The following is a 25,800-nucleotide window of genomic DNA, read 5'->3' as shown; positions in this document are numbered from 1 at the left end:
AAAAATAATACAATATATATATTGTATTATTTTTCGTAATATTATATTGTACTCTTATGTATATAATATTGTATTGAAAACTAGAGAAATCTCAATGTATCCTTCCTGGTAAAATATTTTATAAATAAACAAATAAAACAAATATAATTGTCAACTTAAAATGCTCCTTTTTTATTATTTACAGGTTATAAGGAATACACTAGCCTTCCTCAGCTGAAGACCCTGCTCAGGAATTCATATACAGCATCAGACAATGGTGCAATGAGGCCCAGCAGACTACATGCTTTTCAATTAAATCCAAATTCAAACATATAACACACTCCAAATTGTGCTTTGTGTTTGAAGAGTGTGTCTTTTTTAAATTTTGTAAAAGTGCAGAAATCACAAGCAATAAAGCTTGTTACACCTCCTGGCTGTGAATCAGATAGCTGGGCCTGTTCAGCTAAACTAAAGAGGCACGCATTGGACCTCCTTTACAAAGACTTCTCAATGAGCTGTAATAAAGCACTAGCTAATATAGAGACTGTGATTGGCCATCCGCAGAAAGCTCATGCTAGGTAACAATAGGAGTGTTTGAAGTAGTTGCAAATATTAAATTACTAAATCTGCAGCTATTGCAAGCAATGTTTTCATATACACTATCCCCAAAGAAAACATGCAAAATCAATTACAGGCATATTTTATCTTGGGGAATGTATACTTAATTTTAATTCAGATGAGCCAAACTCGTAGTACTAATAAAAACTATATATATTATTTTCAAAAAAAGTTTTTACATTTTGTCCGAAACTATTTTCTTTACCGTCCACAAGTCTTACTATGATTCTGCAGAACAGCATAACTCCCAATAATCCCAAAACAGATAGGACCATCCTGTCTTGCCATCCTTGGCTAATTCCTGGTGTTCCACATCGGGTCACACCAGCAAAATGCCACCTGCAAGCGCAATGCAAGTGCATCAAGAGACATGCTTACACTGTGCTGAGAGTACTAGATTCATCTAGAGAGCACTTCAGCAGTGCTCTGTGCGTGGTCTGAGAGGGACCAATCAAGGAAGCTATCATGCCCATTCTGTGGGTGGCCCTGCCCCTTTCTGGTAGGACTGCATTACCAGTGATGTAAGTGATGTCAGTTGCAACTTTACACCCATTCTTGCCTTGTACTGACTTCATACCTCCTTACATCAACACACCTGTACCTAGAGTCACCTGTATTGTTTGTAAGGCCCAAGGTGAAATAACTATGCGGGGTCTGCCCTCATCCAGACAAACACATACATACAGAGAATAGTAAAAAAACACACACACACACACACATAGACACATTAGTGGACAGACACTGATCATCCACAACATTAAAATCATCTGCCAAATATCATGTAGGTCCCCGTCGTGCTGCTAAGCTATCTCTGGTACATCAAGGTATGGACTCCACAAGACCTTTGAACGTGTCTTGTGGTATTTAGCACAAAGATATTAGCAGCAGATTCTTTAAGCTCAGCAAGTTGTGAGGTTGGGCCTCCGTGGATCTGATTTGTTATTCCAGCACAACCCACATGAAGGACTCCCACAATGGGATTGAAATCTGGGGAATTGTTCAGGCCAATGCAACACCTTGAACTATTTTGTCATGTTAATCAAACTGTTCCTGAACAATGTTTGTAGTGTGGCAGGGTGCATTATCCTGCTGACAGAGGCCACTGCCATCAGTGAACACCAAACATTGCCATGACGGGCTGTATGTGGTCTGCAAGAATAATGTTTGTAGCTGGTGTCAGCTGGTCGAGCTTTTTCACTCGACCAGCAGGTCCAGTGAAAAAGAATAAGACAGGATAGTACCAGTCTATCCTGGGCATGAATCCTGTAGATTAGACAACTACAAAATGGTGGAACACTAGGTTCCAAAAACTAGTAAATGTTGTATACAGCATAAAATAAAGTATTAAATTGTGTACAGGGGTAGCTAAGGGAGGGCTAAGACTAGAATCAGTGAATGTGTTTCTAATCAGACTTTATTTAATTGTGCCTCAGATACACTAACTGAAATAGACAAAATACGAAACACCAGATAAAAGGGAAGGAATCTCAGAGAACAGTGGTAATGGTGGAAACTGGTTCTGATATTGCAGGAAGTAATCATATGGCCATGGGTAACTACTGCACTATGTATCTCCACTTGTACACCCTTGATACAAGGTAAATAGAAAACGACTATGACCCAAAGGAGAGTATAAAAAGGGACCCAAAGGAGAGTATATAAATGGACAGCTAGCCAATATCTTGTCTGTTCTAAGGAAAACAACAGCATGCTATCAGCACAGGACAGGAAATGAATACCTGCAATAGAGCATAATACCGCAGTCAGCAACTTGCAGAACAGCTACCCAACTGACACTAATAATATACTATATACAATTATCTGCAAAATCAAATGTGCATAGTGCAAGGTGAAAGTGAGAAAAAGGAAAGAAAAGCAAGTGAGCCTGACTGCCATTTCGGTGCTAGATGCACCTTCGTCAGGGGTAAAAAACATAACAATGTAACATTCACATGAATGCCAGGACCCAAGGTTTCCAAGCAGAACATTGCACAGAGCATAACACTGCCTCCATCAGCCTCTCTTCTTCCCATAGTGCATCTCTTCCCCCTAGTAAATGACACACATGAACCCAGCAATTCACCTGATCTTAAAGAAAACGTAATTCATCAAACCAGGCAACTTTCTTCAATTGCTTTATCGTCCAGGTCTGACACTCACATCCCCATTGAAGGTGCTGTGTGTTCTGACACCTTTCTATCATGGCCATCATTAGGTTTGACTGAAGTGTGAGCTACAGTATCTCTTCTGCGTGATCAGACCATACGGGCTAGTCTTTGCTCCCCACGTGCATCAATGAGCCTAAGGCACCTATGATCTTGCCGCCGATTCACCGGTTGTCTTTCCCTGCACCACTTTTACACATCTACAGACACACACCATATACATTCTTGAACATGCTAGTACTCTTATGTATATACCCACTAACACACATAAAAATGTATACTATAACACAGAGACACACTAATACAGACACACACTAACACACATACAAACACATACTAACATACATAAACATGCTCATATATACAGATGCACTAACACAAACCTTCCAACTGTCCCACTTTTGTACATGCTGCCTCACATTAGTACATGCACACACATGCATGCAGACTAGACCATGCAATGCACATTGAGGATGGTGCAGTGGGGCAACAGCTGACTGGTCCAAAGTATGAGCATCCAGTGGGAGATCATCTACCTGCCTCTAGGCATCTCAAATTGCTGATTCCATTGCTGGCACCATGCTTGACCCACTCAAAGGGCAGGCAATGTTATGTTATGTGCAGACTGAAAGTAAGGTCTACTGCAATCATCATCCTTTGCTAACCTTGATGTGGCTTCTAATCATGTGACACACATGCAGATGATGGTAAAACATTTTCACGCCACAGAAAATTAACAATCTGCCTGCTATACACTGATCTCTTCCGAGGGAAAGAAAGGGCAATTTAAGATAACACTTTCAGTAAAAAATGGCTGATATCATTTAAATATTTGTTTTTTCAAAACTCTGAAAGTGAAGAAAGGCAAGGAAACAGAGAGTTGAAGTCGACAGGGGCAGTGCAATGAGGACATACGTCTTTACTGTGGGTGAGAAGAATGTAAATTATATTTTTGGAGAATAACATATGGACAACTTTTGACATGTTTACTTTGTTGATGATGATGAGGAACCTCATCTGAGTGTACTCTACCAGCAGATGATGATTCTTTGATATGACTGCCTCCATCTCCTCCAGTTCTCATGGTGTAGATAATTACTAAACATTAATTTAAATATTTGTGATAAGTATATTGTTAATTTATTTTAATTATCTGTTACCAACTAGCCACAAAAAAGACAGCAAAATAAATTTGCTATGCATTAAAAATCAATCCATGTTAGCCTATTGAGGGCTCCATAAAGAAGAAGTTTTCAGGGTGGGAGAAATTCTAAAAGGGGCTTTCATCCACTATACAAGCTCAGTCAGAGTACTCTAGTTTGTAAATCAAACAATCAGAGCATGTCTCACATTTCTCAAGATTCTTGTATGAATATTATCCCCCAATATTTAATTTACAGCCCCCATCTATAATAAAAAAAAACACTAGAGATTCTGTGGCTATTGCTACCTAATCGCTAATAAAATGCAGGGGGGTAAAGCAGAAAAAATTGAGATTTTTAATTTCCAATACAGCTATTTTGATTTAACACTTTTTTAGTCAACTTCTATCAATTTCCAATTTAGTGAATAACCTTGATTAAGAGAATGGTCCACAAAGACATTGCCACACATTTATAATGACTCACAAAACAGTGGCCCTAACTGGATGCATTTCCTGTTATTAGCACAGGATACTGATCTGCTTCCACAGATCGACTAATAAGCAGCACAACGAGGAAAATACCTAAATGTAGGAGGAGACATACATCTATATAACAAAACGAATCTCAGCTGCGAGACCAAGTACAGCATTCCCAGCTCCAAGTATCTGTGTCACGATATGAGAGGATGTCATTTCTATTTAGACCACATTTATGTATTTGTTTTAGTTCATTTTTCATATTTAATTTTCTGATGATGGTTAGTGATTCTGTGCCACCATTTAACAGTTCTTCTCTCACTGTGCAGTCCAAAAGAACTTCTGCAAAGTCTTCAATAAACCAATCCCGCCTGGAGCAAGTTATTGTTCTGCTTTGTGTGAGTGTGTAATGCATAATTTATTATTTTTTTATATTAAACAAGCAATAAAATATTGCATAGGTGACAATGAGATTTGTGGAAAAATGAAAATGAAATTGCTGGAAAATTAATTCAATGTTTCTTTTAAAATGTTTGCCCAAAGTTTGCAAATCCTTGCATCCCTTCCACATCATTCCCACTTTAATGAAAAACCCCTGTTTATGTAATTTTAATGACAAAATCACTGAGGTGTGATAAGAAAGACTAGAATCCGAGTTACAGTAAGTAATAAAACAGTAGTCTGCCTCTGAAGATCCATTAAGCCCCAGGAACAGAATGTAAGAAGAGAGCACATGGTAGTGCTTAGTAGTATCCCCTACCTACAATAGAGCCAATAAGGATGTCACAGTAAAACTAATGCTGATTTATAGCATTGGGGTCAACAAGGGCAGTGACCTTCCTCTAGCAAGGCTGTAATAACCAGGAGCTTTGTTTATTGGAGGTACTTGATATATATAAGTAACCAACATTTATATCAGGTATTTGTAGAAAGGTCATGGTTAAGCATTCATGTAAAGGTCTGTAATTTATGATGGGTCTGCAGCATCACCACCATCAGTCCTGCTACATTACAGCCCTACGGGGATGGGTTGAAAGACGATGACATAACTTAGGAGGAAATGAACTGTGAGACTATTGTGAAAGGGAAAAGTGGAAAGCAGTGATGACATGGGAGGGAAGTGGGTGAGAAAATTAAATTAAGGGTAAATAAATGATAATGGCACACACGATATACAAAGGACAGATGGTGGTGACCTGTTATAGCATGTTATATCCAAAATTAGAAACATGTAAAAAATAATGTATTTTAAATATCAGATAACAGTATTAAATAGAATACTTAAAGGAACACTATAGGGTCAGGAACAAAACCATGTATTCCTGACCATATTGTGTTAAACTCACCATTTAGGTTTTTTTTTTTGTTGTTTGTTTGTTTGTTTTTTGTTCCCTGAAACTTAGCACCTTCTTTGTCAGTCAGTCTGTTTGTTTGTTTGTTTTGCTACTGATCAATCTGCCCCAAAACATTCTAAAACAATCCTACGTAGGAATCGCATGACATAATGAATAACTATTTTTATTTCCTGGGATAAAATGTACTATATTGTCAAATGTGACAGATCAATTTCCTTTGCCAGTAAGTTTATTATATAAAGGATTAAAACTTGTAAAACACAAGTATCAAATATTTAAAAAAAAATACAAAACAAGCATGTTAGTAGGGATTGTGTACTTTGTGCAAATAAAGAGTATTTTTATGTATAAATAGCTTAATGACCAAACTTTTAAATATATGTGTTAACCAGATATATATATACATGTTGTGTGGGTTAATCAAAAACATAAATGTATCTTACATACCAGAAGAAGTATTAGCATGACAGTTGATGGCCTTGTAATTGGGTTGATATTGTAATGATAAAAGGGTTGCCAATGGTCACTGGGCTAATTTAATTAAGTCTGCTTTAAATGTTTATGTCCAGATGAAAGTAGTTTTCATTAACAGCCTGTAAGGCATTACAGTTACATGAGAATTTGTCAACCTTAGCTTTATGACAATAGGTTTATCCATAACCAAATCCCAATGGACGCAAAGGATACATACTCACTGCAACTCATTCTATAATGATTCTATATGAGGAGATGTACAGGCCTTTCAAGATATGCTTTGAAACTAGTCTTAAGCGGAAAGAATGAAGAGACTGAATTGGCTTCCCTGTAGCATTCTATTATGTATTAACCCCAAGTGTAGCAATGACAAGAGAAGTCAAGGTGGTTTTATTGCATGCCACTTATATACGATCCATCATCACCAAATGCACCAACACAATTATAGATCGAGATCCCTAAAATATCCCTTTGTGCAATCCACACAAAGAATAGCAAATAAGCCGATCCTACAGAATAAGACACCCAGAAAAAAAAAGAAAAAGTATTATTCTGTTTTTATTTTTCTGCATCTTTATTCATAACTCTTTAGATGCATTAGCCCTAGAAAATGTTTAATTATTAGAGGATGTAAGATTCAAACATTGTAAGGTTCCCGTGTCAAGAGAGTCCATTGATCATGTTCTTAACGTTGGCTGCTCAAGCACTGAAGTGTGAAAATCTGCATAAAAAGTCTATTGATTGTAAGCCTTTAGAATCTAGTGTGCAATTAAACAAAGGATACGTGGACTTTCCCATCAGAATTAACCATATGAGCAATACTGACTGGATGAGCAAATGGAGAACAGTTTTTTTTTTCTAGCTAAAGAATTGAATTCCAAGTGCATAAAAGCACAAATAATTTAAAACTGAAGTTCATTCCCAAGAGGCAAGCTTCTAAAATACTAAACAAGTCTCTTCTCCAAATCTTTCCAAGCATAACTTCTCTAAAAAATGTTCTGTGTAGATTTCCTGTATTTATCTAAATGTTTTACATTGTCTGCTTGCCTACTTCACTGCATCTCATCTAGAAAACCTTATTCCTTTGTTTGCTGCAGAAACATAACAAATGTGTTCCTTTCGACACAGGTTCCAATCTATTGTTTACTATGCTTGAAAAGCTTCTCTTTGACCAGTGTTGCAGTTTTTCCTGTAATTGATCACATTAGGTTCTTTTTTTAGCCATTTCATAGAATATTTAAAGGAACAAACTATTGAAAATTGTGTTGGGTGTTTACCAATTTAGTAGATATACCCACATGCATATATATTTTTTTTCTTTTAGTTATATAAAAAATAACTATGAAAAAAAAAGCTTGTACGCTCTGTATAGATACCAGAAGTGTAAAAAAAAAAAAATCATTGATTGACAGCAAGGGAGATATTTCTTCCCCCATTATAAAAGTGCCTATCTCTAATTAAATCAGCACTTGTGTGTATCTGGAGTCCGTCACAAATATGAGTGTTCCTTGAAATGAAAAATAAAGTTGTGCTCATTCTAATAAGTTTAACTTGTTAAAAGTGAATACATTATTTATTAGTTCAAAAATTCTAAAGAAATATATACTTTTGTAGATGGATTCATACCCTGTGAAAATAACTGAATATAGCAGCAGTACAAACTATTTTGTTTTTATATTAAGTCTAAAAATAAGGCTTCTTTGAACAACTAACAAAAGGTATACTTTCATCATAAATACATAATTAATGATATCTCTATTTAGTATGTAAATTACAGGGTCACTAAATACACCTGAGATAAAGCATTCATCTGATAATACATGGATAATAATAGGCTGGGGTGGAGCCAAACTCCACCTTGGCCAATCAGTATCTCCTCATAGAGATTAATTGAATCAATGCATCTTTATGAGGAAAGTTAAGCATTTCCATGCAGGAGGTGGAGACACTGAATGTCAGTGCCCCAGGAAGCACCTCTATCAGCCATCAAAGGAGTGGTTATCGGAGGTATACCTAGGCTGTAATGTAAACACTGTGTTTTCTCTGAAAAAAAGTGTTTCCTGCAAAAAGCCTACAGGGACTGTCTATACCCACCAGAACAACTACATTAAGCTGTAGTTGTTCAAACCTTTTACCCTGTTATAGACTTAAAGGAACACTATAGTGTTTCTTTAAGTCTATAACAGGTTAAAAAGTTTGGGGGACAAATGTTTTGGGGGCACCAGATATTATGCAAATTTGTAATGGAAACACAATCTACTGAGCCATAATCTGTGAATTACTTTTAATGAGTTTATAAAGGAAGCTTGTTCATTACATTTTTAAAAATGTGTTTCTAAAATGAAATACATCAATATATAAGTGGTTCACTAGTAATATGAATCATATTTTGTTTGGTTTAAACAATTAAAGGTAAATCATGCTTTTCTGTTCACATACAGGGCTACAGGGTATTTCACTAAATTGTCAGAATGTTAGAATGCAAAGAGGATTAGAATTTTTAAATTCTGTGTGTACAAATATTACTGACGTGATTTATTTTAAAATGTAAAATTCACTATAGGCCATATCCCTGGAACTGGGATATATATAACTAAATCTCTAACTCATTAAAACTGATCTAGTGATCTATGGAAATTGAAGATTATGCTAGCGCTAGTGTACTTATAATCTTAATTTTAATAATGACAGGAGGCGAGTATTTTGCATTAACTCTCTTTACTAACTCCACATAGCAGTAAAGAAAAGGAGTGAAAACATTAACCAATCAAAATATAGTAGGAGGTATAGTATTCACAGTGATGAGGCTCCTCCCCCTCTTTCCAAGCGACATCAAAGACATATAAAATATTAAAAGGAAACGGAAAAAGTCTTGAAACATGCACCAACGGGTGACTTTCCAAAGTGCGAAGTCCTAGCAGTTAGAGGATGGTCCAAACGTGCACCAACGGGTGACTTTCCCAAATGCGAAGTCCTGGCAGTTGAAGGGAGGCCCAAACATGTCCATCCTGAACGTAAGCTGTAACGTCTTGAAGTTATGCTGGAAAAGAGCGTGAAAAGGGTTAGGAACCGGTCTGGTAACTGGTTGCAGTGATGTAATAAACCCAACACAGATTCCACTAAAAATGTTTAAAATTAGTCTAAGTAAGACGATGATTAGGAAACACAAGCTGTATCTAAACAAAGTACAAATTCGATTAAAATAAGCTGAGTAAGAAGACAGAGCAAAAGGAAGGAATATACAGACTATAGGTATACTTACATGAGATCTCATCCTTCTGAGTATAGGTATACTTACATAGAATCTCCTTCCTCAAGGGTGTGGAGGGTGGGAAAATACTCGCCTCCTGTCATTATTAAAATTAAGATTATAAGTACACTAGCGCTAGCATAATCTTCAATTTTACCACATGACAGGAGGCTTCATATTTTGCATTTTTAACGCTGAAACAGGAGAGACGTGGATGCCCCCGGGTTCGGGCGGAAATAGAAGGTCCGAAAGGTAGATTCTCGTGACCAATCTGCGGCACGTAGGATGTCCGCCAGGGACGCGCCTGCGGAGAAGGCTGATGAGGCCGCCGCACCCCGGACGGAGTGGGCTCCGAAGGTCTCCTCGACGCCCGCCAGAGAGAGAATCCATCTTACCCACCTGGCCAAGGTGGTGGTAGAGACTGGTACGTGTGGACTAACGTAGGACACCAAGAGTTGGCCCGAGGGTGAGACCCGCAATCGGGACGTGACTTCCACGTACCGATGTAGGGTGGACACCACGCAGAGGAGCGGTTCTGTAGGGAAAAAAGGGTAGAAGACTGATGTGGAATCGGATTTCGTACGGCGTGAAATTTGGAAGGTAACTCCCTCTGGGGAGACCGAAAAGGCATCAATGTCGAATGCTCGTACGTCCGAGACTCTGCGGAAAGAAACCAAACAAAGTAGAAGTGTCAGTTTAGCTGATAGCTGTCGTAGCGAGAGTCTGTTGTTGTCCGGCCAGTCCCTAAGGAATTGTAGAACGATCTCAACGTCCCAAAGTCGGGAATATTTGGGTCTTGGAGGCCTCTGCAGTCTGATGCCCCTGAGGAGACGGCATACCAGTGGGTCTTTTCCAACGGGGATCCCCTGGGACGGAACGTGTGCTGCCGAAATTGCGGAACGTATGACGTTGAGGGATCGATAAGATCGGCCCGTGGAGAAGAGGTGCGAGAGGAAATTCAAGATGGCCGTTATAGGTGCCGTAAAGGGATCGAAATTCCGTTCACTGCACCAAGTAGACCAGGAGTTCCATGCTGATAGGTAACATCGTCTGGTTCCTGGTGCCCATGAGTCCCAGAGGAGGTCTCGAGACGTTTGCGATAAGTCTTTGGTTTGCCAGGCTCCCCTGAAAGTGTCCAAGCCATCAGCGTGAGACGGCCTTCCAGGATGAGCGGATGTTGGTTCCCTTTGGGGTCCGTAAGGAGTGTCGGGTAGGACGGTATGAGGAGAGGATCCTTGTAGGCTGCTGCCAGAAGATCCGGAAACCATGGTTGACCCGGCCATAGGGGCGAGATGAGGAGCAGGGACCCGCGTTGGGTCTTCAGGTATTGCATCGTCCTTGCCACCATGGCGAATGGGGGAAAGGCATACGCCCCCGTGGGTGGCCAAGGTTGTAGAAACGCATCTACTGCCTTGCTCCCTGGATCTGGGAGCCAGCTGAAGTACTCGTCTGTCTGCCTGTTGTTGCGTGAAGCAAAGAGGTCCAGGTGGAGGGGACCCCTCCTGGCCGAAAGACGTTGGAAGATCGCTGGGTCCAGTCTCCAGTCGCTGCTGTCCCGCCAGTGGCGTGAGAACCAGTCCGCTGTCAGGTTCGTGTCTCCCGGGAGGTATTCTGCCATCAGGGAGATTCTCCGGGGTAGACAAAATTCGAAGATGTCCTTCGTGATATTTGATAGGAGTCTGGATCGCGCTCCTCCCAGGTGATTGATGTAGCTGACCGCTGAGACGTTGTCCATCCGGAGGAGGATGCAGCAGTCCGTGCGGTCCTTCGCCAAGCTGCGGATCGCAAACGACCCCGCCAGGAGTTCTAAGCAGTTGATGTGGAGGTTGGTTTCTTGTGAAGTCCAAGTGCCTCCTGTCGATCCGCCCTCGCCTGTGGCGCCCCAGCCCCAAAGGCTGGCGTCTGATTCCAGAACGATGTCGGGAGAATTCCCGAAGATGGCTCGGCCGTTCCAAGCCTCCATGCTGTCCAACCACCATCCTAGTTCTTCTTTGATTTCTTCCGTTACCGGAATGTTCTGGTCGTAGGAGGGGTTCTGGCGGAGGAAGGAGGCCTTGAGATGTTGCATCGCCCTGTAGTGTAGTGGGCCTGGGAAGATTGCCTGAATCGATGCGGACAGTAGGCCCACGATCCAAGCTAGGGTGCGGAGGGGAATGGTGTGGCAGCGGATGACCCTGCGTAGTTCCTTCTTGATGGCTGTGATCTTGGAGACCGGGAGTCGTAAGGTGCTGGTCCTGGAGTCTATCTCGAAGCCCAGGAACTGTATCGTCTGGGTTGGGGATAGTTCCGATTTTTGGTAATTTACCACGAAGCCTAGGGACGTCAGGAGTTGAATGGTATATCGTGTGTGTTGCATTAGACTGTACCTGTCTGAGGAGAACAGTAGCAGGTCGTCCAGGTATATAATGCACCGAATTCCTTGTGTTCGTAGTCGTGACACAACTGGTTTGAGAAGCTTTGTGAAGCACCACGGTGCTGAGCTGAGGCCGAAAGGGAGGCATGTGAACTGCCAGGGTTGGTTTTGCCATAGGAATCTGAGGAATTGACGGCAAGATGTGTGGACGGGGACCGACAGGTAAGCGTCCTTGAGGTCTAGCCTCGTAAACCAGTCCCTGTCTTGTAGAAGATCTCGCAGAAGATGGATGCCCTCCATCTTGAAGTGCCTGTACACCACAAAGGCGTTGAGTCCCTTCAAATTTATAACTGGACGGAGCTCTCCAGATTTCTTCTTTACTAGGAAAATGTTGCTGAAGAAACCCTGTCCGTCGTGAGCCGGTTCTATCGCCCCTTTCGTTTGGAGCTCTCGTAGTTCGTCGTCGATCAGACGGCGGTCCTCCTGGGAGCATTGAATGGGGTGCGGAGGAGTGAGCTGGTAGGGGGGTTCTACGAAGTCGATGACGTAGCCCCGAACTGTCTGGAGGATCCATGCGTCCGTGGAGATGGTTATCCATTCCTGAAAAGACAGAGCAATACGGCCTGCGGTATAAGGGGAAAGTGAAATAAGAGGCATGATGTTGCTTACCTGTGGGGAAGCGTGCTCTGCCACGGTTACGAGGTCCTCTGCCTCGGTCTGCTCCTCGGGTATAGGAGAAGGGTTGTCTGGAGCCCACTTCTGGGTAGAAGGGTTGTGGTCTGTGTGACCGGGGGCCAGAAGGCCAGAATCGGCTGGCTGCGCGGCCCCTGTAGCGGCCAGCCCGTCCAAAAACACCCCGACTGGGGTAACCTCTGAAGACTCGCTTCATGGATGTCTGAGCCTTGTTCAGGGACGTAAAAATATTGACGTGTTTGTTCAGCTCCTTTAAGAAGGGTTCTCCAAATAGTTTGCCCTGTGCCAACGGTCCCAGTTCTTTGGTGCCCAATTCCACCAGTTTTCCGTCAATACGGAGTAGAGCTGCCTTGCGCCTCTCAGAGGAGAGTGCTACGTTGGTATTGCCAACGAAACAGAAGCACCTTTGTGCCCATTCTCTGATGTCATGTGCCCATTCTTTGACCATGCTAGAGTCAAATTGATCGGCCCTAGTGAAAGCATCATCTGCTAGGTAAAGTATGCGGGAGAGCGGGCCGATGGCGTCCAGCAGTTTGTCTTGGACCCCGTGGAATCCCTTCTCCACGCCCCGTCGGGGGTCACGGCCACCTCGGGACATAAAGGTGTTCATCACCTGGTCAAACTCCGGGGTTTGAGTGACGTGGTCGGGAAGTGAGGGACGTGGGCATTCCGAGCGTAGACGGTTGCGCACCGTTTTATCCAGAGGTTTGCGAAGCCAGCGGTGCATAAATTGGGAGAGGTGGTCGGGGGGTGTCCAGTCCCCGGAGCGTGGGTGGCGGATATTGCGAGGGTCAAACAGACGTTGCCCTGTGGGGTCTAGGATGGCCTCGTCTTCCTGGGTAGGTGCGAGGTCGTCTGGTAGCTGACTGTGATCCATGAAGGTGCCTCGTAGGAGGCCCGTATGGGAGCCGGAGTCCGAGTCCCAATTATCATCTTGCGGATCAGAGTCCGCGGCCTGCCACTCGTCCAGTACGGCCATAGAATGTGTGTGATCTTCCCCCTCATCCGAGGAGTAGTGGGCAGGTGTGGGTGGGGCTGGTCTATGGCGTTTGGGTGCTTTACCCTTGGCTGGTGTATCGCCCGCTTTCTCACCTTTCCAGTGACGTTTGGCGGGGCGTGGGTCCGCCAGTACGTGTGACTCTGAGGCCTCAGAGTCCTCGTCTTGAGGTAGTGTGAGCGTGGCCTTTTTGGGTTTGTCGGTAGATGCCGACATGACTCTGGACAGCGCTTTCTCCATAGAGGCGGAGATGGCTTCTGCAATCATGGACTGGAAGTCCGCAGGGGTTTGGGATGTTTCCATAGTGGTTATGGTGTTGGCACAGGGTAGATGGGCTAGGGGTCAGTTGATATAATATGCACTCAAAAGTATAATAAAATCGGTAATAACACCCCAGCAGGGTGTGATGTAGTGTAGGTACAAGTAAAAGTACCCGAAACCCCAGCAGGGTAAATTGGGTTTTTCCAGCTGGGCCGCACCCAGAAATATATGTATGATAACTGAGAGGATGGCACGAAATCCACCTTAATATGACATTAATATGGGGTTGGGATGCCCCTGTAACATATACATATATGTAGGTGGCACGAAATCCACCTGAAGGCAGCAGTGCATTAAGGGCTTCACCCTGTTGTAATAGAAGGTGGCACAAAATCCACCGGTCAGTGAGTAGGAATAGGAATAATAACAGTGGACTCACCACTGAGGAAGGGCCAGCAGCCTCTTTATCCTACCGGAAAACTTCTGTGACCCCTGCCTAGTAACAAAAGGAGCAGCCGAAAAAAGGATATGGACGATCGGATGAGCTCTGCAGGCCGACACTGCGGAGATCGTGGGACTCCCAAAATGGCGGCCGTGAATCTCGCGAGACGCGAGATCCAAGATGGCCGCCGGGAAAAAGTTTCCCGGTGTGTCGGCGAACAGCAAGCGGCTGGTGAGCCGCGAGGGAGTGCTAGGGACAGGGTGAGCGTTACCCTGAGGGGAAGCAAGCTGGGAAGCCAGCGAAACGAAGGGGAATGAAAACGGAGGTATCCTGAGGGGAAAAGTTTACCATAAAACACATATACAAAAAAACATAATAAACGTAAAATAAACGTAAAATAAAAGGGGGGAACCCCCCAGGATAGAAAGGGAGAAGATTCCCAGAAGAAACAGAATAAGGAAATCGAATATTAGCATACAACATAGAAAATACAATCTATATAAAGGGAAGAGCCTGAAACTCTGACCTGTCTGCTGATGGAGCAGTAAAGAAAGAGGGGGAGGAGCCTCATCACTGTGAATACTATACCTCCTACTATATTTTGATTGGTTAATGTTTTCACTCCTTTTCTTTACTGCTATGTGGAGTTAGTAAAGAGAGTTAATGCAAAATATGAAGCCTCCTGTCATGTGGTAAAATTTATATTTTGTTCACGTTTTGTTCGGGGGTTATAAAAGGTTAACTGTCCCTAACATTATAAGTTAGACCTAAAAAAAAAGTAAAACAATCAACACAAGCAAATGAAGGATGTATAATGAATTGAGCATAAACTCCTTTATGTAAAAATAATGTATTATGACAGATGTAGGAAATTCATAACTGACAATGGAATAGTCATCTGCACATTTTAGTGTTCTGGTGAGTTAAGGAGGTAAAAGAAAGATTTATTGGTATTTTCTTTAATATAGGAAGTAAAAAAATTAATGGTTTAAAGTCTGGGTTATACAATACAGTATTAAAATTGCAATCCTGCTAAAAAAAGCTATTCCCATTAAACCAGACACTTTCATAATATATTTTATCTATTTTTTGCCAAGGAAAAGTTTTCCTTTATTGCACATTTAAATAAAACGCATTATGGAATCAGTTATGTAAAATTCATCAAGAATTCTCTTTTTTGATTGCGTAAAACAGTACATCAGCACAGCTTTCAAAAGGCACACAACAAAAAAAAATGTTAAATACAAGGCCTAATAAAAAATAAATAATATTAAGTCATTTTATGGTTTGAAGAGCTTGCGGAAAACGATTAGAGTTCATTGGAGTAGTGCATTCATTAATTCTTGTTCCTGCAATTCAAACTTGTACAGTCAGGAGACTCTTCTTCTGTTCAGTAGAGTCGAAACATTAAACATATTCCATAAACTACTCCCCAACAGTGTGATGGAATACTTAAAAGAAACTTACAGTCGCAAAAATATTATTTGATTATTCAAAAACTATAAGTTACCTGCTATTACAGTGAACTCTGTCCATCCACTTTTCTGTATAAAAGTTAAGTTAAACATATTCTACTCAACTTGTTTCTAGTGTTGTTAACCCACCATTGCAGCTGCATTGCCATGCATGGTGAGGTCTTTGTCAGGGACATGTATTTTAATATTATTGTCTCTTTAAATAATACTGTTATTTCCCTTTAAGTTCACAGGTCCACTGACAATAAACAGCCTATTTAAGACCACTCTGTCAGTGAACCTGTGCACATTTTATCTTAATAAGCACATACCAGCCTATTATGCTCCTGTGCCTTGCATGTTTCTACTAACTTGTTTTTAAGGTCTCAGAATCTCCAGCTCAGCTGAGAACTGGTTTTCTACAATTTGGATACTTATACTCACCTTGTTTCTTGCATTTCTCCAACTCAGCAGCTGAAAGCTAAAATAACCCTCATTTTTGCACTCAACTACAGCCAGTTTTGCAGCCTGTATATTGTTTTTTTTCCATATGGGAATTGCTTTCTGCAGGAATCACTGACTTGCCCCAAGACTTGGGTAAATCACCATTTTCTGTTACTTTCTTACATTTGAACAATCTGCCATGAACTTTTCCTACTACTAATTAACTATTTAACTTACAAGGTGAAGCAACCTTTTATTTAGCAAGGACTGCTTTATGTTTTTCTTTATATTGTTCAATTCAATCACTCTCACAAGCAAGCACTGGGGAAGAGAAGCCAATGCACAGCGCTCCTCCAATCAAATGCTCTCTGTGAGCAGCAGCATGAAAACCAAGTCTAACTCGGTTCTTACAGCAGAGGTTCCTCTTGTGTCTGCCAGGAAGACAGCAATTAGAGGTGTATTTAGCCTTCCAATGAAAACACTGTGGGATCTACTAGATAGAATATGTTTTATATTGTGTAACTAAAACCACAGGGCCACAGCACCCAAACTGCTTAATCAAAATAAAGTGGTCTAGGTGCCTACAGTGGTCCTTTAAGTAATTCCATTCATCATATAGGATGGGTGAAACTGAAGCTTGAGCTGATAGCAGCTCCACCGATGATTTACTCACAGCTTCATTTAATATTTGTGAGTGGAGCTATCAGATGTGTTCATGCAACTCGGCTTGTATGTGATCACCACTTAAATCTCTTCACAGTAAAACATGAAGAAAGAATCCTGTCAATGGGGCTGATGATTTAAACAGTGTGAACATTCTACACAATGTTGTAACATAGAAACATAGAATGTGACAGCAGATAAGAATCATTTTTGCCCATCTAGTCTGCCCAATTTTTTTTAAATACTTTCATTAGTCCCTGGCCTTATCTTATAGCTAGGATAGCCGTATGCCTATCCCACATATGCTTAAACTCCCTAATTCTGTTAACATCTACCCCTTCAGCTGGAAGGCTATTCCATGCATCCACTACCCTCTCAGTAAAGTAATACTGCCTGAGATATTATTTTTAAACCTTTGCCCCTCTAATTTAAGACTATGACCTCTTGTTGTGGTAGTTTTTCTTCTTTTAAATATAGTCTCCTTCTTTACTGTGTTGATTCCCTTTATGTATTTAAATGTTTCTATCATATCCCCCATGTCTCTTCTTTCCTCCAAGCTATACATGTTAAGATCCTTTAACCTTTCCTGGTAAGTTTTGTTTTTTGAAACAATGTGTTAATTGTTGGGAATTTAAAGTACATTTCAGATTTTAGATCACAATAACCAATTTGGAAAAAGATTCAGCTGTATGATCCACCTCCTTTTTTTGCAAACATTGCAACATTTTCCTTGTGCTTGTCCAATTCAGTGCTTCTCACTTTTAAATTTACTTTTCATTCAATTGTAATTCTCAACAATTCCCAACAACTAGAATGGAAGAAAATATATAGACTAATATTTATTAACAGCTGAACAATTATTTTCTAATTATTACATTATTTTTATTTTTTAATAATAGTAATACAATTGGCTGAATACATTAAATTTCACATAGACAGCATTTTAAATAAATATTTTAATTTTATTATTGACATTTACAAAAAGAAAGCATACTGGTATGTTACAGATGTATCAAAATTTTAAAAATATGGATGTTACACAAGTAACAGCTTTTTTTTAAGAAAAGCATTTTCTTGCTTTCCCTGAAAGTAAGAAAACTATACAGCATAGGAAAATATCAATCTCAAAAACAAAGTTCAGATAAAGGCAATTATAAAAAAAAATCCACAGTACAAAGTATCACTCACGTGATATTTCTTGTTTTATTGTACAAATGTCTATGTAAGATTTTGGCAAAATCTAGGATGAATTGCTTTATATTTTTTCTTTTTTTTTCTTTTTACCTAGTAGATTCCAATTCACTTTGTTAATGCGCATCTGATATTTGGAATTGTTGTTCTTACAAAAATAAATCTCTTTCAAAGTAGCATAAGCAATTTTGAAATACAGCTTCACTTTACAAAGGGGACACGTGAAATAAAAAAAGCAGATCCTAAAGTGCTGACCATTTTGGACCTGCTAAAATCCCTTTCTGCTTAAGGTATGATCCACCCCTTTAAGTGATGATCAAGTCGTTGTCTCCTTTCTCAGTGTTTAAAAGTAAGAAATAATTGAGTCTGAAGAGACTGAACCTAGCTTTCATTCTTCTGGATGCAAAATGTTAGGAATTCAATGGTCTTAATGAGACAAACTCATTAATGAACAGCAATTATCACAACATTCTTTGACTACCCCGGGCTTAGCAATCCTATTGAGAAGTATATTATAAAACAAATATTACATCAAATAAAGCATGACATGTATTGGAAATGGTGCATGCTGTACGTCAGGCTGTAGAGAGTAATGCATGCAGGAGAATCAAATACTCAACTCAATTGCCTTATAGTTATGTGTGACCTACCCAGCAGCAATATAGATATTATTTTAAATTTGTCTCCTCAAATTAGGAAAGTTCACTGGCCTGTTCTTAAAATGGAGACATTCTATTGTAAACAAACATACAATGTTTGAGTGTCACAGGGTTTTGCATATCCAATCCAAGTATTTTATTACATTTAAACATATTGTTCTGTATCTCCATCTTTGGAAACTGCATTTTCTGTGCCTCCTCTGCTTTCCTCATTAACACTTGTTGACACCTTCTCTGGCAATGATGCCAAATCTTTAAATACATCTACATAATGCCCAAACCCTGGGCCCCAGTTCAATAGATTGTCCCAGTTGAAATTGCCAGCTTGCTGGCTAAGCTTTATGGGTAAAGTATTTTCAGCCGGTAGAGTGGTTGAAGATATCGGGATATTTGCAGGCCCACCTTCGGCTCTGCGACCTGGGTATCTCCTAGGTTTTAGTTTAGCACCATAATTGTCTTCATCATCTGCATCTGATTCATTAACCTGGGTTAATTTTGGCATTCGTGATGTGTACACCATGGGTTTGTCTCTATCATACTCCATCTCTGAGCAAGTAAATGACTCATGAGAGTCACTATCAGATGATGATTCTGGAGCTGGAATTCCATCAGCTGGATTCCTTACTCTTGAAAGGGGCCTTTGACAATCTTCTTCAGAGGATGATCTTCCATGGTCTGCACTACAAATACTTGGATTTCTTGGTCTAGGTGTATTAAGTCTTTCAACCTCTTCTATTGAAAGACCAACAGGTGGTCCACTCTCCATCGCGATCTGTCCTATAGGTTGCTTAAGGCGACTTCCTGGCCTAGAACTATGACCTGCCATAGTTTGAGGACTCTTGCTTCTCCTTCCTAAACGAGTTGCATAGTTGAACATGCCAGGTTGACAAACTTCATTATGCATTTGCATTTCTAAAGGACTGCCTTCCCTTCTTGACAAATGCAATTCTCTTGCTGGACTGCTTCTGTAAAATGTAGAGGATTTAGAAAATGGTGCTGGACTGTGACGAGACAATGGATTAGGAGGAGGACATCCTGCATGACCTAATGTAGCTGTTCTAAGGCCCTGGCTATAAGAACCCTGATACGTTAAACTACTTGCACCCAATGGCAGTGGAGATTGTCTTGCAAAACCAAGTGGGCTGTGTCTCTGAATAGAGAATTTAGGTGTATGGCTTCGGAACTGCTTGTAGTGCTGAATGATATCTGCATCTGAGGGTGCAATACTACTGGCATTGTCAATATCATAATGTTCTAGCTCAGTTTCAGGGACTGCCATAGGAGCACTGGGTATTATTTCAGAGTTATGGGGTATATCAGTCTCATCATATATCAAATATGGGTTTTCTCGTTCAATAATATCAGGCTTAGGGTTTCCTTCTGGCTGTTTCCTAATAGTCATGTCATCTCCATACGGAGGAATATTGTCAGGATCATCAAACGCAACATTTTCACTCCCCTTTTTCTTTTTCTCTTTAGGTTTCTTTTCTTCCTTTGGCACTTTGGCTCTTCGTCCTTTGCACTGGTTACACAGTATCAGGCTAAGAACCAACAGAGCGAGAACTGTAGCACAGCTGCCCACAATAGCTGGAACTGCCCAAAGTGGGAGTGACGGGTCCTCTACATGTGTATTCAAAACACATATATGTCCACCATATAGTCCACTCTTGCATACATTACCCTCAGGGCAAAAAACACCAAGACAGGCTACTACAGTTTCACAGAGCTCTCCTGCATATGACTCTGGACAGTTACATGTAAATCCAGATTGTGGATTAGGTTCACAGCTGCCACCATTTTGGCAAGGGCTTGAGGAACAGTCTCCAGGTGGAACACATGTGTATGCATGCCACTGATTTATGCATATTAAGTCTCCCCAGCATGGGTTACTGGCACAAATATTAGGTCCACGGCATCCAATCTTTGTAAATGCATTTGACTTGGAAATGCTGACCAAGTGGTGTTTTCCACTGAATGGAAGACTTTCTCTGTTATATTTCAGATAAGCAATGCAGCCATCAAAACCTGAGGAATTAAATACATTATATTAGTAAAAAGAGACGCTGTCAAAATGTCTTTTCACCATCTATTTATCAAAATTAAATACAAATATGTTATTATTGGCAACTGTTACAGCCAAAAAAGTATGAAAAATTATGTGCTTATATATTATTTTTTTTTACACTTATTTCTTATTATAGACAAGATACAATGGGTGTTAAAATCAAATACTTTTATTTTATTTCATATTTATATTTGTAACAGATGCCAATTATTTGACCACAATATGAGGTGAAAAAAAATATATATATACATTGCAACTCGTTCAATGTTTTAAGTATTAAGCAATCCATTGATTTAAGTGTTAAATAATCTAGTAGTGTGTTATTTATTTTTACAGGGAATTTGTAGAAGTTCTGTTTTAGCAAATGCTATATTTGTGTACCAATTCTTGAATTTCTATAAAACATCAAAAAGAAATGTAATCAATGTTTTGATTGACATTTGAATATGTACCAATTCAGGATCTTAGTTTAAGGAAGAAAATGGAATGACATTCGGAAACAAAAGAGGTGACAAAGGTTGAGAAGGGAAGAAACTGGGTATTGAGTGGGCAAATGTACTCTCCCACAAGTGCACACAAGACCTCTCAATCACCTCTCAAAGCCCAAAAAATGAAGGCGAAGCAGAAGAGTTAACATACATGGTACTCCAGTTGTTTGGAGATTCCACTAGATATGTCACAAATTATTTGCATGTTGAGTTTGTTGTTTAAACAGACTTATAACATACTTTTGAAATTTAAAAATAATATAATATACTTACCACTGAAACTACTTTTAGCTGTTGGCCCAAGTGTATTTCCTCCAAGCTGCATTGTAAGGACATTGAAGCCTCCAAAATCCTGTGTTACATGATGTATTTCTCTGCTGTGCGTGTTGTCTATAGACAAAGTCGTTGTAGAGGCATTCTTCTCCATTAGAAGAGTATGCCAACGTCCGTCAGCAACGTACGCCTCAGGAATATTTCTTTCTACTTTTCCTCCTACACCTGCATCAGACACATAGTGCACTTTTCCATTTTTCAACTGCAACGACAAAGGCAAATATATTACACTATTGCAGTTTTAGTTTTAATTCATTCGTTTAAATTAACAGAAATCACTAAATCTATTAAATGTTAAGTCTTCAAAAAATATAGATTATTCTTCCAGTGTATTGAGATTTTTTTTTTTTTTAGGGAGAAAAGAAACAGAATTTATGGACTGATAAACAAAATAACAACAGCAATGTTAATAATAAAACATCAGAGTAAATGGGATATTTTAGATTGCGCAATTAGGAGGTTTTAAGTTAACAGTAGGCAAAGGTAAGTTCACAACAAATTTATATTTAGGTTAAAAAAAATTAAGATGGAAAAAAATTTATTCTGATATTTATTTTCCTTATGATCATTTATTAAAGCTGTATTAGAGTATATGCCACAAAATATAAACTAATTCAACAATGTTTCAATAAAAACATAAAGATAAAGAGTGTTATTGTGTTAGCTGTAAAATAAAGCAAAATGTAGATTAAAGGTGATAAGTGAATTTAGAGTACAAGATCAATTGGGTCTCCTATTCAGGCATTTTATACCTTGTCAGGTATAATAAGCTTAAAGAAGAGACCTGCATAGGGTTCAGATCCTGCACATTCAAAATCCACTTAGCCTGTTTAAATCACCCTTATTCCACTTGATTCCTATTTTACAATATAGCATCAATTTAATAAAGTCATACATGTATACAGATTCAGTACTTCATCCCATTGCAGAAAATTATTTAAGAATTTAAGATCCACGGTTTTTGATGATTTTGTATTTTTTTTTATTTTTTTTGGTCGTTAGTGAGTCAAGGTACCTGGCTAATTTACCATTTCCAGAAATATTAATGTAAATGTGAAATTTTAGAGAAGATCCATGGGATCCACAGCAGTTGTTTGTTCAAGATGTCATCAACAGGTACTTTTATGACATATTCCAGAGCAGGAGGGTCACTAAGTCAACATAGCAGGAATACTGATCCCAAGAGCCAACAGGTTCTTATCTTATTTAAATTTGTAAAATGGTTATGCACCAATGCTTCTTTTTTTTGCAACCTCCCAAAGCACTTCTACACCATCATTGTTCATGTGGGCTAGAGATTTTGTGACCAGTATAAGCATACATAAATCTTTAACAGGAAACAAATGAATGTCTAAAGAAGTAAAACCCAGCAACCAGAGATAAATATATATGTGAATGAAGAACATCAAGCTTGCACCACGCACAAGTGCAATTCATCTTGTATAGCAGTTGGTAAAATGGTTGGTAAAACAGTTGGTAAAACTATACTTTATATATTTTGTGTTTGTGCTGTTTTGATATTGGTGATGGCATTTTCCAGGTTTGGCTACTATTCTGTAGCAATTCTTTAAATCCAGAACCTTGAACTTAAAAGAAATGTGATTTAATTTCTATTAATTCAAATAAAATATGTGCATGGCAAGTAAAAAAAAAATAGTCAGCTGAATATTGAATAAAATGAGCATTTATAATATTTTGTAGAAAATGTATTCTAATAAGTGTTAAATAGAGGATTAGACAACATCTGTCTGATGAAACAATACCCAAGTGAGCAATACCATATTTCATCTGCAATCTGTCATATGCTTTATGTTCCAAGTAGAGTAAGACTAAGCGTAGGATTAGGATTGGCACTAAGAATCAAAGGAAAACACAATAAAATCCCATTTTCTTGGGACACGAGTTTGAAACATTTTACACAAAACCCTAAGCGCTAATTTTCAACTCTAAGATAAATACATATTTTACTAGGCTGTGCTAACATGTGACATTAAAGAAGTTGGGAGATTTATGCGGCTAGAACAATTCCTGTTTACTTAATAAGTGTGATGTGTTCTTTTCTCTTTTCTTTTATGCGTAACACAGATTTTGCTTGCTTAGTATATTCTAAATTCACTGGTGTATTTGGGCTGATTTCCATTGCTAATATCAGGTAGATGTTATAAGTATAGTGAATTCTGCATTCCTCAATCCCCTATTGGTCCAGCACATACCTTTCAGTGTATAAATAAAACATGTTCAATTCAACATTGAGAATTGTGCATGCAAAAGCAACTATTCCCTCACAAAAACACACAACCTACCCGTAGACACATGTTTGTCAAGGACGAGATTTACAGAGAGCAATACACAGACACAGACAGAAAGACAGAGAGAACGTTTTTAAAGAAAAAGGTACGATCAGATTTCCTTTAATCTCGTGGCACTAATTAAGCTCATCTCCCTTTAGGAAAATGCCAGAAGTGGAGATAAGGAGATATTGTGCATCTCTCTCCAGCTTCTCAGAAGATAGGCAGAAGTATAGGAGTGTAATCTCACTTAATTTAGGAAGTCTGGCCACTCTACAGTGTCCTGAGAAGCAGGACTCCGGTGGGAGTGGGGGCAAAGATGAAGGGATATTGATGCAATGGCTCCACCCAATGGGGACAGCTCCATCCGTAAAAGGGGTGGATATGCCTGAATTAATGGCTGGTCAGCCTTGTGAGAGTCCACCAAGGCCAGACAATGCAGAAACACTGTTCCACTGTTCCTAGTGCCCTGAATAATGAGCGAGTGCATCTAAATGATGCGTTTACAATACACTGTTTGGGGACAGTTCCAGGGAACAAATTCAGAACAGTAGGACACGAACCAAGTCAGGTCTGGCCTCAGGAAATCAGGATAGTTTGGAGGCATAGGGTATATTATATCTGTAAGAATTATGTCTAGACAGGACGTTAGTCACAGTACACAACTGATTATTTTAAAAGGTAAAGTAGACAGATGTAATAGTCAATAACTGGAGGTATTAATGATTATCTAGATCATTAAGGTAATACTTAATCTTACCTAATACCTAATCATAGTGCTTCAATTCACAGACATTTAGACAGCCACTGTATCCTAGAATATAAAGCACTTCTGATAAATTCTTCATTTTGTCACATATGGTTTCTTGCTTGACATTTGATTATAGCTATTTAAAGTAATTTCACTGTGCTCCTTCCTATCATGTCACCATGAATTAGCATGTCCCTGGATTTTAGAAAAGGGCATTTCGAATTAAGCGCTTCCTTTTTATTGTCACTATGAATTAGCATGTCCCTGAACTGAACGAGCTACTAAAATAATTGTTAATATTAAGGAAATAGTATTTATCTATTGTATGTGACTACAATATTGTTGCTTATGACAAGCATACATGCCAAACAAAAGATCGTTTTTATTTCCCATACATCTCCTATTTTAGAAAAGGACATTTAGAACTAAGAATAATCTGTCTGCATACATTAATGATTTCAAACACTTCTACACTATTTTATATTCAATTATAGCTTAGTACTTCCCAACATCAGGCCTCCAAACCATCCTAATTTTTCTGGGACAGTCACAATTTTAGGAACCTACCATTCCGGGTTTATTCCTTGGTGTCGTGCTTTTAGGGGACACCAAGGAATTGTCCCTAAAAAAGCCTAGTGCGAGAACATCATTAGACATACTTATGCTAAACTAAAGGCATAAGGAACATTCAGAGAGCACTGAAACGGTCCCAGAATTAATCACTAGTTTGTCTCCTTTTTCCCCACCCACCGGCACCCCAATTCACAGGATATCAATGTTTAGAGCTATACGTTTATCTTTTTAGATCAGTGGTTCTTGACCCTTTTTTTTATCAAACTAAATACGTAGAATTAAATTATCAACCCATACTTCAACTAACAAATTAGCTTAGCTACACATTCTTCTAATGTTTTATAATTAACTCTAATTTATGTTTAAGTTCTAAAATGCAAACGTTCTGTCAGCAGTGACTCTACAAAGATCAGGCAAAACCATAACATTTAGACAGTTAATTGTCTGTCACCCGGTCAGACATATTCCACAACTCTATATAAATTTAGTCATCAAATAATATAAAGGATGAAAAAAATATATATTTTTTTGTTCTACACAGATACATGAAAGCTGCTGGATTTTTGGAATCGAGCATATTTTAGACAAAGAACATAATAAAAATATATATAGATCTACCTATATATATATGTATTGGGAAGTATCCCAGAAATCAAGGAAACTTGGAGCTGTTGGCTAGTGAC

General features: G+C 39.4%; 1 protein-coding gene across 1 annotated transcript in view; it reads right to left on the bottom strand.

Annotated features, from left to right (window-relative positions):
- Positions 1–17,753: 17,753 nt before the first annotated feature.
- Positions 17,754–25,800, bottom strand: part of FAT4 (FAT atypical cadherin 4) — a 215,263-nt gene continuing 207,216 nt past the window's right edge. Inside the window, exons 16-17 of the mRNA XM_063458418.1 lie at positions 21,446–21,707; positions 17,754–20,644 (exon numbers count right to left, since the gene is read on the bottom strand). Of these exons, the coding sequence (XP_063314488.1) occupies positions 18,765–20,644; positions 21,446–21,707 (2,142 nt within the window). The 3' untranslated portion in view covers positions 17,754–18,764. The remainder of the gene's footprint in view (positions 20,645–21,445; positions 21,708–25,800) is intronic.

This window comes from Pelobates fuscus, chromosome 6 (assembly GCF_036172605.1).
Source record: "Pelobates fuscus isolate aPelFus1 chromosome 6, aPelFus1.pri, whole genome shotgun sequence".
Classification (NCBI taxonomy): domain Eukaryota; kingdom Metazoa; phylum Chordata; class Amphibia; order Anura; family Pelobatidae; genus Pelobates; species Pelobates fuscus.
The sequence above is the reverse complement of the archived record's forward strand: the minus strand, read 5'-3'. Positions and strand labels throughout refer to the sequence as shown.